Genomic DNA, 16,881 nt, shown 5'->3' on the forward strand with positions numbered 1-16,881 from the left:
TTTAGCATTTTCTTTACAGTATGTGGGCCAGATAGTTTCTACTACAGAATTTACAAAAGACTGCAAAAATAGTTACCTTCCCCCATTCTCAGAGCAAAACAAACATTCAGAAGCTACAAGCAGGCTTCAAAACAGAATTAGCGTAAAAAAGGTGATGACAAAAACATTCCTGTTGGCTCTGCTGTTGTAAGGGCTTTTTATGTAGTTTGCTTTCCACTTCTCGGACTTCAGCATTTGTGTTTTCCAACCTTTTTCTGCTTCAAAGACTAGAACTGAATGGGAGCAAGTTCTAGAAAATGATGTTTTCAGAACAAATCTAAATACCTTGACATTTGAAAAACCCACTTGGAGAGCTAGTAGTGCCGCAAGATGTGCAGTGGAGAGCAGTCTGAAGTCTTAAGCTTTCCAGGCTGCCCATTCACAAGTGTGCTCGCTGTTGCTGCTGGAGAAGTAGAGCTTCTCCTTCAGGCGGCTTCTGAAGGAAATTTTACAATATAGAAAAAGGCAGAGAAGCTGGCACAGCTCTGTTACCACCCATGGATTTGTAGCTTGTCTTTAGAATGGGAGACACATTGCAAGTAGCAAAGCGAGCAACTCAGACCTTCTTTCTACAGTTCCACATAAAAATACCTGCCAGATGCTGATATTGGTATGGCAGGGTGACTCTCAACAAGTCTCTCTCAATGTAACAAGGAGAGGCAGAAGTACTCTTTACCTCCTTCTATAATCCACCATATTTCCATCTGTTCTGTACATCTAAACCACACAACTGATGGAAGTCCATGAATGATTCCGTTTAGAGGAGAGGGAAGGAAGAAGAGAAATTGTGTACTTTTGTTGAGGAATTCAACTTACAACAATGAACTGTTTTCATAGTTTTGCCATGCAAGTGCAAATAGTGCAGAGGGATCAGCAATCTGGCAGCTGGGACTACGGGACAACTGAATTTGAAAAGGTATATGGTAACAGCATCTTATGTCAATTTTACGTAAAAGCTTACTAAAAAGTATTGAGAATATGCTACTAAGGAGAATGTTTCTTCTTTATCCACCACTTAGGATTTTATATGCAAACTTTCAATTTATATAACAATTTATTCACATAAGGGCTCACTTGCAAAAGTGGGACTTTTGCCTCTTAGAGGCTATTTAATAGAGGAAAAGTTCTCTGCACATATTAGTGGATTCAACAAATCTTAAATCAAGTATACCAAAACAGATTTTGGATATCTCTAAAAAATCTTCTGTAAGTGCCAAATAACGGAAGTTACATTATGGATTGCTCCAAATTAGAAACCTATCAGTACACAGAATTACAAGACAATACTGGTTGGCAAGTATATACCACATCTCAATGGCTGATTTTTTTTTTTTTAAATACTGCTAACTGAGAAACATGGAACAGAATTGCTTCCTCCAGTTAAAATCATTGCTACAGGTATCTCTATTTTCATTGATTTCCAATTTTTTCCTGTCCAGAATCTGAGGTGAAATAGTGATACTGATTTGCGCAGCATAAAAACAATGCTATGAATTCCCTCGCTGTCCACAATGAAGACTGGAGTTCAAAACCAAGATCCTGGTTAACTAATTAGGTCAAGAGTAGCAATCACCTCAACCAACCCTAGCCACTCAAAAGTCATGCATTTAGTCTAACCTTAATCTTATGTTCCTTTCATAGTCAATGAGTACAGATCAACTGCAGCGAACTGCCCATTGAAATGCATAAAATACGTCAGACATATTCTATTTACATACATATATAAATATGTATATATACATAGATCAAAGTCTACATGTTTCAAAAATGCCTCTAAGTTAGGTTCTGTTGACTACAAAAGGATGCATACAGTTGTTACAGTAAACTAGGTGCTTCACTAAGACAGCTGAAGTGAGAGGAGACTCATCCAAAATTACCCAGGCCTCAATCCTAATAAAGCAGTCTAAAAATAGGATTTCATAACATCACTAAAAAACTGTTGTACAAACCCAGTCCAATTTGTCTTGTGAGGAAAACCATAACTTTCCTAGAGAATTTTACGATACTTCTACACAACACTTCCACAGCCACTTAATTGTATGGGGAAGTTCTGAAACTATGTAAGTTCTATAGCCTTTTGTAAGCACACCAACTTCTCCAGATTTCTGCCACATTCACCCTAAATAAAGCCTCTTGGTCTTCCCAAGGGCTTCCTATAAAACAGCATTTCACAAGCTGTTTTCCCTCAGTAGCCTGTTACCATTCGAGTGCTCCCCTTTAACGCTAATGTAACAACACAAATCATAGTTCTGCAAATTGCTTTGCAAGCACCTTTCACATGTCACAGGGTAATGCAGCACATAACATAGGAGACATCACTCTAACCATTTTCTCTTTTCCTGTACAAAAGGTTATAGAGTTTTAAAGAACTTTTGAAGAACATAACACCATTCATCCCACCTTTTGACAGTCTGACACACCTCAATGCATCCTGTGATGGAACAGTAACACTGCGCTCCTCTGTGTATCAATTAATGATCAATTGAAGGCTGGAAGAACACCTACCTGCCCTATGACAGAACCTCACCAATGCCTTTAATGACATTTTAGTTCCATCATTCGTATGCTAGTTATCAAGATATGTGGAAACTACTATTTAACTGATATTTTCTTCAATAGGCAGGAAGAAAAAGAGGCAGAGCATATCTTATGTGGGTACAAAATGTGGCTACAAGATGAAGTTTAGAAAGCAGTTTTCTTTGGTTTTAAAATTCAGGATTTATAGCAATATGTGTTTTTGCAAGCTACTGTCAGCAATTGGTCAGAGCACAGCAGTTCATTACAAAGAACAGAAATATAAATGCATTCTTCTGCTGTTTCTCAACTGTTCAAAATAATTTCATTTCATAGCATTTTCTGTTTCAGCTCCTGCTAGGGTTTATGTGAATCTTCTTTATGTACTGTGAACCAACAACAATCTCATTTAGCTGCGCTCTATGAACTACTGGGGAAAGCTGACCAGTGGACATCACTTAAAATAATCAAACCCAAACCAGCCATCTAGGCCATTTCAGCAGGTCAGGCTGCCACCAAGAACATGACTAAGATACACAGATTTGTTTCTTCATAAACTCTCTTATGTCTGTCTCTGCTGATTTGACTAAAAATGAGTTAGTTTTCTTCATGCAGTTACAAACCTTTCTTTTTCATAGCTAGCACAGTCATTATTTGGACTTAGTTTGAGAACAAGAGATACCACCCCAGCACAGAGTTAATGTTTTTAATTGCTCTGGTCTGAGAGCCAAGGACATTCTGAGCACTCTGCCCACAGGTGTGAGGTATCAAGGAAGGGGGGCATGGATGGGGCAGAGCTTGACTGACATCCAGACTGATCAATAAGAGTATTCCATCACATTAGCGTCACGCTTCAGATTTAAGGAGAGTTGGGATCTTTTGGTCACTCTTTTGCTTCTTGGCTTTCTTCACTCTCTTTGTCAGAGCCGGGGGAGTCCTGCTCAGAACATTTATATCCGCCTTTGCCATCCTGCTGTTTTGCAGAGGCCTCTGGGCCTTTCTGCCTTTTTCCTTTTTTTTTTTTTTTTTTTTTTTTTTTTTACTTTCCTCTAATGGGCTCAGCTTTTGGACCAGGTGCTGCTTCATGGGACTGGCTGCTCAGTGTGGACAGAGTTCATGAGGAATTGCATGGAGTCTATTTTACTTTATATTCTATTTCTATTTTAGATATATGCACTAGTAGTGCATTAGTATTTTGTTATTTTATTAAACTATGGTTATCTCATTCCAAGCTTCTCTCTTCCCTTTCAATTCTCTCCCCTATTTGGGGGCAGGGGTGGGGGGTGAGTGAGCAGCTATCGTGGTTGTATTGCTAGCTCGGGTTAAACCATGACACTGTCATATACCACCTGACTCTATTCCAACTTTAAAGCAGAAAAATATCTCAAGAATTTAATAAATATTTCTCTTCCATCTTTGTTTGTTTGCTGTTGTTGTTGGTTGTTTTTTTCCAACATGTAACTGCTGTGTCATAAAAATGAAAACACCTCTTATCAGTACAACATTTCAGTCATTACTGAGGGGGGAAGGTGGAAAAATACCAGATATTAGAATAATTTAAAAAGCAAATAAAATCTTCCTCCCTACCTGTGACATCATATAATTTCTATCTACATAATAAGGGTTAGCATTCTTCCAAAAATAAGAATTTGGAAGTTTCTTCTGGAAATTAATACTACTATTCTTATTTCATTACTGTCCTTCAGCTGATATTGTTACCAACAGAGTAAGATGAACTGCAACTGCTCATTGACCCACAGGCAGACACACCAAAATGTGTTCACTTTAACTTGAGCTCATAGAGATTTAAGAGGATATTGACACAGCACCTCCTCTTATACTTCCATTGCAGAGGCCATTGGAAGATTCCATTCATGAAATAATTAGATAAAATATTAGAAGTCCCTACCTTCACCTGATGATCCTGAAAGGTCTATGATGACATACACTCTCCCTTCTGGCTCCAAGTCAATCTGCAATCAAGAAGAGAATTAGAAGAAAACTTAGAATGACTCCCAAAGCAAGTGACTGCACATGCAGGAAACAAAAAGTTTCCAAAACTCATGAAGCCAGGTGTAGGCAGGACACGTGGGCAGGTCTACAGTTTGCCACCAACAGAGCCTCCTTTGGCCAAGAGGTGTTGAGGACTCTGCACCTTCACTGAAGTAAAAAAAAAAAAAACCACCACCACAAAAAACCCCACAAAACAGAGTGTGCCCTTAGCACTTGGAAAGCTTGTATCCAGTGAATTTTGCAAATCAAATATTTAAAGCACTGTTCTGCCATACTTTTGCACCACTGTTTCCAAGGAGACGAGGAAGAAAGTTAAAAAGTGGTAGTATTGACTAACTTTGTTACTGTAATTTATACTGAGCCCAGCTATTCAAATGCGAAAGACAACACTGTGGCCTATTGAGATCCCAGTGAGACAAATCAGCTCCACTCACAGAACAGGGGAAATGAACACACACTGCTCATATGGCCAGTTGACACGTGTTTATAATACTCCCTTTGTATCTTCACTGGGAGAAAGAAATACATGCTTTATCCTCTTTATCTGAAATACAAAATTTGTGTATTTCTGCACCATTCTGGTGGATTTGAAGGAGTCTTTGCTCTTGTGGAGATCACTTTACTCAAAATGAAATACAGGTGCTCAATATCAAGCTGCTGTACTTCAAGATTTCACAAGCTGTGGGAATCAGATCCTGTACATTTAGGCACTGCAATGAAGAGCTCATTACAAATCATCCTGTATTTTACCACACATTTCATCTGCAACTCTAAGTACTGCTGGATTTGAGTACCTTAATGGTGCCCCACACATGATAGACAATTTTTGCAGCCACTCATCCCTCAAGAATTAAACTGTAACTAAAACACTATGTAATTGATAGCTCTTACTGCCACATCGCATTTTTCACATGATTTCAGAGACTGAGTGATGTTGTGTACATTGATACTGTATTTTAATTCTATTTTAGTAAGTACAGCACACGGATAAGATTGCATGCCCACTGCCAGGGTGCCTCAAAGGGCCTTCTCTGCCGGGCCCAGCCTGTGTCCCAGTACTGCGGCCAGGAGCAGGCAGTCGGGGCGGCACCGGAGCACCCCGGCCCGGCGCATTAGGCCTCTCCCTGGGAAAGGGAGGGGGCCAGGGCAGCAGGACTATGAGTCCTTGTTGGTGGCGGACAAAACAGATGCAGGGCAAAAAGGGCTTTGCCTGTCTGCATTCAGTGGGACACCTTTTTTGTCTGCAGGTTCCTCTCATCACCTGAGAGAAACTTTACAAGAGGAGCCCCTCTGCTGTTGCCCTCTTTTGGGCCACAGCTGCTGAATGCACCAGGGTGACACAAGCTGTTCCCACCATGAAGCAACTTCTCACAAAAACACTCCTGTGCCCTTCAAGAGCAAGCTGGTAGGGGAGTTCCCAGGTCCTGCTCATGTCATTGGACCAACAGATCAAGAAAATTATCTCAGCAGCTGGATTGTAAATAGACGAGGCAGGAAATAGGTGTTAGCAAGGCCAGGGGTTACTCAGAGGAGAGGAAAATGAAAGCATGCTTGAGTGTTTTTCCATAAATAAAGCATTGAATATTAAGTAAAGACATTTTTAACAATTTCTGAACTGGCAGCATGAGTTCTGTGGAGGAGTTTTTTGGTTCGTTTGTTTGTTTTTAAATAAAGCTACTGATCTTTAAATATTGCTCCTCTCCCTTTGCAGTTTCTAAATTAAAAAAAAAAAATTAGAAGAAGATCAGAGGCACAGGTGCATGAATAGACTTTGATGTCTATGCTAAGGGAGGCTTTTGAAAAACTGCTATAGCACTCAACAGATGGCTGTATTAATGACAGGCATGTCTAATGCTCTGTTTGTGTCAGCACTATATACTGTTTGGTTAAGCTTTCAGTAAAATACTCCATGCAGTTCAAATCTCAGTGTGCACACACATATACAAAACCCCAACACCATCCCTGCAGAAGAATCAGGCACCTGGAGGAACTGGTGACCACCATCACAAAAATCTGTTCTGCCCACTTAAGTACAAACAGCACAGGAAGCAAGAGCACTGAACCCAAGTTTCCATTACCCATCAAGCAGACTGTTTTCACAGAAATACTGCTAACTGATTTTGGGTCAGAATTTTTGCTGATGCTTTAGGCAGAATGAAGTATTTATAAAAGAGAGTCTCTACAAAGAAATTATGTTTCAGTCTTAAAATGTTTTAATACCAATGACAAGGAAATGAACATATTCTCATTTTTAGGTTTATAAAATACCCACATTTCATTTCAACATGTACCTCTGCTGACAGTCTCATCAGTCACATGAATTAGTACTTTTGCCAGAAGCCTGTAGCTCAGCTGCCTCGGCTGACCTTACAAATAAAAATAACACCTTCAAAATGGCAGAATCCCCTAAACTGATAGGAACCCCTCTTTTGATCTCAGGTCTTTCATGTATCAAAGGAAGTATGAAATGAAAAGGACTGATTCTAATTACGCATAAAACATTTCTAATTTAATGACTCGGAACATAATGGTATAAATACCTCGAAAACAGTCAGATTACTAGAATATAAACTACACGCCTTTCCTTTTAGTCTGGGCATTAAACTATACTTAAAGAAGGTAGAGATTATGCAATGTCATTTTATAAATAAGAAACAAAGGATTCATACAGCACAGTCCAAAGTTTCCATCATTTTTTTCACCAAATGCCCTGAAAGTTATCACATGTGAAATGCCCTTAGACATATGTAACCAGAAACAGAATGACTGGCCCAATTCAGCTGAATATAACAGACATCCTTGAATGCAACGGAAACAATGCAATCACAGCAGTTCTGATTCTGACCCTTCTCTTTGACTACAAATACTTCTCTCTGCATGCAGCCAAGCAGTTATACATGCAGTGAGATGCTATGGGAAGACATCTAAGATGACATGACTGATCAAAAAGACAACAGGGAAAAAAGCAAGATGCAAACTAGGGATAGGACAGAGGAGCTAAAAGAAGAGCAGCTCTGCTGTAAGCAAGACAGACTGCAAAATATATGCCTTGCACATACACACCACATTCTCTGCACTCAATGAAAATGTAACAACTATCATTGAGTAAAATATTTGATCACCAAAGTATTTTAATCTGTTACTGGCCTGTGCTATTGCTGTGACTTTTGTTAAAATACAGAGTATTGGGAGGTGCAAGTAAGATTAATTGTAAAGGCACTTCAAACAACTTCTATGTTGCTAAAATAATCCTTATCTGGCAACGTATTGAGATTAGTACAATGATTGCTGGAAACCAGTACAGATCTTGAAAAACTCCAGGCACGAATAAAGCCTATTAGTAGCCTGTTTTAGGGAACAAAAGGCAACCATCCATAAAACCAGACATACTTTCAGAGGAAAAAACCCATGTTGATACCATAGCCAAGTTTCAGCATATTGAAGGCATTTATATAGTTTCACAGTCATTAATAGATTTTATTTTCAACACCCTTCTGAGACAGTTCCCCATCTGTAAAATGAGATATTCCCAAAGGCACAAGCTAGACTAAATGACTTGCCAGAAAGTCATACAAGAAGTCTACAGTTAAACAAGAACGGAACTCTGGTCTCTAGAGGCCCAGACTGCCCACTGGACCATTTCTCCTATTCCTGAGTCAAGCTTCACTTTGTCAAGCTATACACACATCCTGTCTTCCTACAACAGCAGAGATGTGCAAGTGCCTTTTTTAAATTTATTTTTTTTTAAACAACTTTAATGGGCACATATCTAGGAGGCCATTTCCTTTCTTTTCCTTCTAGTTAATATTCATCAGTTAAAACAATATCAAACAAAAAATTGTTTAAGTATTTCTCTGCAGCATTTCCAAAGTATCATAATTCTTGGGCAATTCTGGAGTAATGCAAAACTTAATCAAACAATGCAGAATATTGTGAAAATAGTTCAGATTTCCTCAAGGTTTGCTTTTTGAAAGCTTTTAACTCCTAAGTGTTCTGAAAAACTGAGTCCTGAGCTCATCTAGAACCTCATCATTTTCCTTCTCTCGGGTGCAAGGTGTAATTCTCAAACTCAAAAATATGAAACTTGGACAAAATTCTCTTAGACTAAGCTTTTGCTCAGGAAACCACACACTCTCTCTAATCTTATAGGGATGAGGAAGATTAGCATATAGTACACATTTATTCAGGTTGCACCGATGCTTTGTATTTGAACATGAAGATTTTTTGTTCTTGACCACTCTACAGCCTGATGCATTCCATCAATGTTTGGGGGTGCTTTTTTCATTCTAGCTGATAGTACCAGCACAGAGATTTTTGCATGCTCTATGAAGCAAACTCAAACCTGTTGTAAACAAGTGATAAACCACTATCTTCAGTGGCTCAGTGCTCCGTTACCATAGTTTTCATTTGATCATAACAGAGTCCATGAGCCACCTATGTTCCAACACAAGAATGTCACCTCAGATTAGGTGCGCTGCACTCATTTAAGTGCCAGCTTGTCTCAAGAGAAATTTAAGGATAGTCATTGACATAAATCTCAGATCTGAAATAAACAATAACTAGGCATACACATTTTCCATAACTGAACTTCCTAACCACACAAATGCTAAGTTCTACTTTCATGTTCCTTAGCTAGACAGTATGTGAAAACAGCAAAAAGCCTTTGACCACAAAGCTGTTTAGGATTTTGGCAACAGTATAAATCTAAGTGGACTGTATAAGCAACAGAAATAATTAAATCCTGAAACCTGCTTAGCACCTCTTGTTGTGATGTTCTAGGATTATCTGATATTGGATAGCTTAAAGCATAAACCTCCAAGCACATGATCTGCCACTGCAGATGGTTATTTGAGTCATGTAGGACTTGAGAAGTCAGTATGTATTAACCCTTACTGAGCACAACATAACAGAAAGTTTCTCTTTGAATACACAACTTCTCTGAAAGGAAGAAGGAAGAGATCGTATGTTTAAAGAACTGATATCTGCAAAGGCTGGTGGGATTACATCTGCTGTTTTGGGGGGCACTTCTCGGATTTTCATAAAACATTATTTCCATGAAAATGTAAAAGAAAGACAGTTGTAATCTAATAGAGAATGACTGGAGACAGAGTCTGTGCTGGTCTTTTGTTCTTTAACCAAAAGATTTTTCTGCTTCAACTTATTTAATAGAAAATAAAAAAATAATAGTGACACTTTTCAACATACTAAAAATAACTGAAGACCAAGTGATTTAAAAGCTTTCAAAAACATCATCATTATTGGAACAGATGCAAACACTCGACCAAAACAACAACTAGAGGTAAAACTAACATGCAAACTTCCCCCAGCATTCAAGCTCAGCTCTAGCAAGCTCACCTAAAATGGATAGCTTTTCAACAGGCTCCATAAGACCTGCAAAATAGCTGAGAAAATTTTACTCAATAATATTGTCTAAAAATTAACAGATTTCCCATTATGTCATTAATTACACTTGACTTTTAAAGAAATTACCCAGAAAACATGTTGAGAAAACTTCCCCAGAATCTGTCTGCCTGCATGACTTTTTTTTCCCCCCACAGCGTCTTGCTTTTCTGGCCAAAGAAAGCAGGTCCCTTTCAGAGCCAGTACACTGCCACAAAGTTCACAAATCTGCCTTTCATTATGAATGTTACATATTTGATTATTATAATTACAGAGAAATGTAACACAGCTTGCCACATTGTAATTGACCACAATGATATACATAAAAGTTAAGAAATTTTGGCCACAGGGAATTCTATCATTTATTTACTCATACTCAAAAGTCAACAAAAAGACATCAAACATCTTGCATGACCTACAGAAAAGATCAAACACTTCTCAGTGCCAGACACATGCACAGACGTAATACAGAACAGAAGCAGCCAGGGAAAAACAAGATTCAGCTGAAATAACCACAGTATTCAGAAATCAATACTAAACCAAGAATCCTTCCATTACTTAATATAGCATATACCAATATTGAATTGAAGAGTCCTTAATCACACGCGATACGACTTTGGTCTTCCAAGATCTACTGTACTAGAAGGCCTCCCAGGCACCGATGGAGGAGCACTTTGAATGCACGGTGACACACCAATACACATGTGCTTGTGAAAGACATGCACATCTGCACACTCAGAAGTCACGTACTCATTTCATGTATTACAAGGAAGAACAACTTTTATGGACCGTTGTACTGGGACTAAGGTGTTCATGGTTCATTTTCTGGTGGAGTCCAGAAAGTGAACTTGGACAGACAGCTATATTTACATGCAACAAGACAGCAGAGCAGTACAAACGGCTGCAAAGACACCAAGCAGCACAACCACAGAAGGGTCACTGCAACCAAGCTTCTGACTCCCTGATCCAAAGGGAGGAAGAGATTATCTTCACTTTCTGGAAAGCTTCAGGTGGCGAGAGTATGTATGGCACAAGGTGTTAACTATTAGTAAGGCATTTAACAGTTATATGCCGAAACTGGTTAGGGTGTCTAAACACCTACAATCAGAATTCATGAGAGAGGGTGGTAAATCAGTGAGAGAAAAATTTATTCATAAGCAGAAAAAGAAGCCAATAATCTGAAGAGACGAGGCTGCCCAGAGTAACCATTTGGGACATTCTGCACATGAACACATCAATGGAGATTCGTACCAGTATGAGTGTTTCAGGCACATGTGTGTGTGCTGTTTTGTTGGTTTTATTAAACCAGTACGGTTATTCTGATCATGTAATTGTCTTCTATTAGTATGTTTTATGAAGGCAGAGGAATAAGCCAAAGTTACACTAGAAATGGAGGTTGCATTATTATAGCAATCCTAATGAAGATAAAGTACAAAGAACCTATTTCAAGCCCAGAGATAACATGAAGCACAATGTTTAAGAGCTGGCTTTGGCTGAACAACGCTCAACTAGCCTTTTTGACTGAAGGGACAGTAAAACCACCTACAAAACTAAAGTCTGCACAAAGCCATTCACTTGAAACATCTGCTAAATGTATTTCAAGAAAGAAAAGAAACTCTTCAGAGCACAATCGCTTTCCCAAGCAGATGGTTATTTGATTTAAGAATAAAGGAATTGCATCATGTGGTAAGATCTGACCTGTAATTTCATCACAAAGCTTTTCAAAAATCTATTATTTAATGCACTCCAAACCATAGGGAAATAATTAGCTGTCACAAAATATTTAAAGCACATTTATCGTCTTGGCTTATGGACATTTTTTAATGTCATGCAACAGAACAACCAGAAGAGAGGAGGTTACCTATCCACTTAGGAATAAAACATTAAATAGAGAATCAGGACTACAAACACATTATGGTTAGTCAGTTAATATGTTTAAAAGTGGTAAATACTGTCAAATTATTTTACTGCAGTACAATTTCAGATGACCACTTACTCATACATATAAGCCAAACTCCTAGTTGGCACATTTGTTCAGTCTCAGGAATCACCCAAACATGATGATTTAACTGCACAGATATTTGGATTTTCTCCTAAATTGCAATAATATTTCCTCTGAGTAGACACTTTTGCAACACTTTCGACAATTACATAGAAATAGTTATCCACATAACAATAAGTTAATGGATAAGCAGAGGACCTTAGGATTGACTGGTACCTTTCCTCATTATATACAACAGTTTCAGTGCAGTGCATAAATTTTTCCTCTTTTCCTTAGGTGATTTCCATATGTCCTTATTTCCCTTAAGTAAGAGTTACTGTGTGAAGTCTTGCAGATTAAAATATCAAGCAACACTGTTTGTTTCCTGTAAAGCATATGGCATTTTTCTTCTCTTTACGGTCAAAACACTGCTCCTTGCACTCTCCTCCTGCCAGGTATACTCCAGGAACCTCAAGACTGTGGATAGCAGAAAATACCCATATTGCATTACCATATCAAGAGTAAAGGAAAAAGCTGTGCTGATTTTTAGACCTCAAAAATCAGAGAGATTAACAGGTGGAAGATCCAAGACTGAGGTGGCATAAATTAAAATCCTTCCTGAAGGAGGGAAAATACTCTCCAAAGGCAGGATATACATAAGAGCTACGGAATGGTGATATTTAGATGATGTGAATTTGCCCTTCGCTTTTTCACCTGTTAATCCTATTCTAGTCCTCAGCAAAAAAAAAGAGAAAGGCTCTGGAACTTGTCTTTAACCAACTGCATTTTAAAACAAAACCTAGAAATGATACCTTGGTTTGAGTAAAGCTCTCAACAGCCTCAGAGGGAAGAACTTCCCAGACCAACTATTAGAAAATAAATTTACCTTACATGAAACATCAGCACAAACTGGGTAGACACTTTGGCATTGATCTCAGACTCTTCCCACAAGAGGCTTACACATTCAGTCTTTCAAACACTGCTGTGCAACACCTTTCCGTAGCTTTCAAGAGAGGTCCTACTGGACTTGCAGTCATCAGTTGGCCAGTTAGAAGAAAGCAGCAGGGAACCAAATCCACTTTGGTTCAGTTCTAGTTCAGGTTGATTTTTAAGTAAAGCTGTACTGGCTTTGTTCCAGTTAGCAGCAAAACTCACATCTAAGCCTAGGTTCCGTTCCAATTAAAAGAAAAAAAAAATTAAAACAACAACTACTGTTTATAAGTTTGAGTTCAGTTCAGCTCCCTGGGAAGAAAGGAGAAAGGCCCTTCTTATCTGAAAGGCAACTACATTAGATGTTCTCTCCATTTGTATTTATAATAGAAATTAAACCACAATTAGGAAGGAAACAGCTTGATTCAGTATGCTGCAAATGGACAAACTGTACTTCGATGACACCCGCTGGAACTTTTAAGTAGTTTGTTGATGTTTGACACTGGCATCAGCTGCGAACCAGAGTTCATCAGCAGAGATAAGAAAAACTACAATTGGTAAATTCTTACTCTTTTCCCAATTTGATATAAATGAGACTCCCTACCCTCACAGCCTCCAACTACAAAGGCTGAAACTGCAGATTACGCACTTAAGGCAGCCCTGGAGGTGTGCCCAGAAAAGTCTTTGATCTCAGCAACTGGCTATGAATTAATAAGGTCTGTCCCCCAAATTTCCAGAAAATGAACAATATCTTATTTGAGGAAACACTTCTAGAAGCTATCAGGACCTGCTTAAAAATTCTCAAGCACCCGAGGTCTTTCTGTGCAAAAGTGGTCTTTTCACATGAAAAAATCCCTGGTTTATCTCACAGTTAACTGAAGTGTACGTATCCTTCGTGAACTTTTGGCCAACAATCAAGCTGACCAAGCACAGCTGAACACCACGGAGACCTTTAAACATATAGTTCAGTGACTGACTTCAGGTTTTGTCTCAAGTCTCACGTTGGCATCCAAGGCCAAAGAAGAATGTCCTAGGGCTGAACTCAGACTATCAAGGTTGTGCCAAAGAGCAGCAGCTCTCTGGACTACTGCCACCGTGTAAGAAACAAAGAACACTACTCCAGGTAGGCAGAACTTGAGAGAGCTGATGAAATAACATAACATAGAGACTGAAATATCTTCAATAAAAAACCACAAGTGATTGAAAAGAACAAAAGATCTTGGGAAGAGAGACAATCATGGGAACATAAAAAGCCAAATATTTTATATATAGCTCAGAAGTGGCATGAAGTTGTCACAAGCAAACAAGAGGAAGTGAAATAATATTTCAAGAACACAACTATGCTAGAATTTTGGAAACAAAGCCATACTATTACTTTTAATATCATTCTTAAATCTTAGAACATTTCTCTTTACTATTTAAGCTGCTCTGCTTTGTTGAAAGACCAAGTTTCTCCCTAACATAAGGGCTAAGCTATTTAAAACTAACAAAGAAGTTTACAACAGTTTTAAAATCAACACACCAAAACCATGACAACTTAAGAGGTTTTATTATTCATCCAGGGAACTGCAAGGTTGTCATTTTAACAAATAAGATGTCTCTGTTTAGATATCCTTGTAACTGATCATTTTTAGTACCTTCAATGCACTTTAAAAAAAAAAAAAAAAAAGTATCTCCTACTTCCCCATTCAGATCCCTCTCTATTTTTTAGGAAAGAAACTGGAAACAGACACAAAGAAAAAGGAACAGATACTTTATAGAATTATCTACATTTGGCTATAGTAAGGGGAAGAGGTTGCAAAAACACCACAAAAATATTTATTTCCCAGTTAAAAAAAAAAAAAAATCCTTCAGTGAGCACCAAGATGAAAGCATGAATACACAGGCTTCAAGAATTACAAATAAACATTCTTCTGATGGGTTATGAAGATGGAAGGAAAAAGTATGTTCTACACAACTATTCTCTATGTCCTTTCACATATGTATCTGCAATCTGAGCTGCTTTACAACAAACACTGACATTACAATAAACAAATGTTGAATGATATACGAACCACAATAGTAAAACAGAATTGGCATCAAGTATTTAAACAAAAGTATCCTTCCTGGAAATAGCTCTCCTACTTACAGCCTGCCAAAAATTGCATCGATTCAGAGACTTTCTTCAAGTTATACTAAAAGTTAAGTTTTAAAGAAATTTGAAAGAAGAAGGAATAGAAGAGAATTAAGAAAATAAAACAAGTTACTTGCAAAAGTATCTTGGCTTTTTAAAAAACAATATATTTCTAAATGCTTGTTTAGCTGAGAGTGAAAGATTTCACTCTGCCTTCGCACAACGTGACACGGACAACTGCCGGCAGTATTTACAGAAACCGGCTGCCATGGGGACACGTTGGTCCTTTTCCACAGCAAGCGCAAGCACCGAGCACAGGCAGGATGACGCCGTATCTGCAGTGAGGCCTCTGAGCCCCCCGACTTCCCTGCCCATCACCCTTTCCACACTGGCCTTTTAAGTAAGGATGTCTAGAACTGGCAACTGGATGCACTGTTCAAGTCTCAGTCCCATATCTAAATAGCAAGACCATTCTCATTTTCTAAAGGAAAAGATCATTTCTAAAAACCTTGTGTCAGAGAAACATTTTGCCAGTGAATGTGGCAGTTTTAATCACCTAAAACTATTCAAATTAGTTAAATCATTGAATCCTTGAAAAACCGTGAAAAATTAAATTCCAAAATAGCACTAAAACATTTAACTTTTTTTTTTTTCCTAACAAATACTCAGAATTGGGGGAAAAAACCCTCAAAAATTTGACAGAAAACGTAGCCTCCAATGCTAAATTCTGTACCTTTCTAAAAAATTGCCAGAGGAACCAGTTTTTTATTTCCAGAAGAAATCATCATTGGAACTTTTTCTCTTTGGCTCTATTTGCTTTTCCCTTACTACAGTAAGATCTTTAGATACCATTTAATAGCATTGAGGTTTTGTTTAAACATAGTTTTTGATGATGTTTTACCCTCTGTTTAATTATCAGATTAGAAAGATTAATGATGTTAATTCTGTTAACAAAATGGCTATCCCGAGGACTACAATTATCTGTGATTCACTTGGACTTCCTCTGCAGCTTTAGCCATAACAAATCCAGAGCAAATCTGAGACTCCTCAGATGTTAGCTACAAAACGCTTTGTTAAAAGAAAAACAAAACAGAAAACTGCTATAGTCCATGCTACCCATGTTCAAATGCGAAAAGGAAAATCAAGTACAATAAAATTTAGCAGCTTGACACATGCTGCCAGGCAACCTATATTCCATGAAACGGATAGACCAGAACGCAACATCTTGAATACAGAGATTACAGAAAAGGAAATGGCAAAAATAGCCACTACTATTATTACTGTTCCTGAAAAGTCAGGCAGCAGAGTCCACCAGCCAAAAGTGGCACAACAGGAATAGATACATCTTCAAAATTCCCTAAGAAAAAACACATCCTAGCATATGCTATATCACCAAACATTTTTCTTTAGCATTTATTTTCATTTACTGCAGTGTTTTAAACTGAATCACATGGAGTTCTCACATGTTAGAAATGAGTTTGACATGAAAGACTGGGCAAATCTTTTTCAAATATCACTCTTCCAGATATCAATGAAGCTTTCCAGTATTTCCTGGATTTAAGAAAAAAAAAAAAATTCCGCCCTGACACTTAGCTTGCCTTGTATTGTAACAATTTTGTTGTTCCTGTATTAGTTCACAATGAAACAAAGTGCAGTCGCATTTGCATGCACATTCAGATATTGTTCTTTGAAAAAAACTGATTATAATCCAAACTCCTTTTTTTTAAAATACAAGAATATTCAGGTTTGGGTAATTTCTTTGTAGATTTTATACAACCAAATAGGGCTCCTGAAACTGGACTGACTTAAAATTTAGTTCTGAATGTATAAGGAACACCCATTTCTGATAATGGAGGGCACAGCATGCTGCATACTTACTCTTCTATTAATA

The 16,881-nt window shown here is 38.0% G+C and overlaps 1 protein-coding gene across 2 annotated transcripts in view; it reads right to left on the reverse strand.

Moving 5' to 3' along the window:
• PRKCE (protein kinase C epsilon) overlaps positions 1–16,881 on the reverse strand; it is a 292,898-nt gene that overhangs the window by 189,106 nt on the left and 86,911 nt on the right. For both annotated transcript variants that reach the window (XR_010605909.1, XM_065630857.1), the window contains exon 2: positions 4,463–4,526. Coding sequence is in view for 1 of the 2 variants with exons in the window: in XM_065630857.1 (XP_065486929.1) it covers positions 4,463–4,526 (64 nt within the window). In the remaining variant the exon portion in view is untranslated. The remainder of the gene's footprint in view (positions 1–4,462; positions 4,527–16,881) is intronic.

The sequence above is a fragment of the Caloenas nicobarica genome, chromosome 3 (genome assembly GCF_036013445.1).
Source record: "Caloenas nicobarica isolate bCalNic1 chromosome 3, bCalNic1.hap1, whole genome shotgun sequence".
NCBI classification, from domain to species: Eukaryota; Metazoa; Chordata; class Aves; order Columbiformes; family Columbidae; genus Caloenas; species Caloenas nicobarica.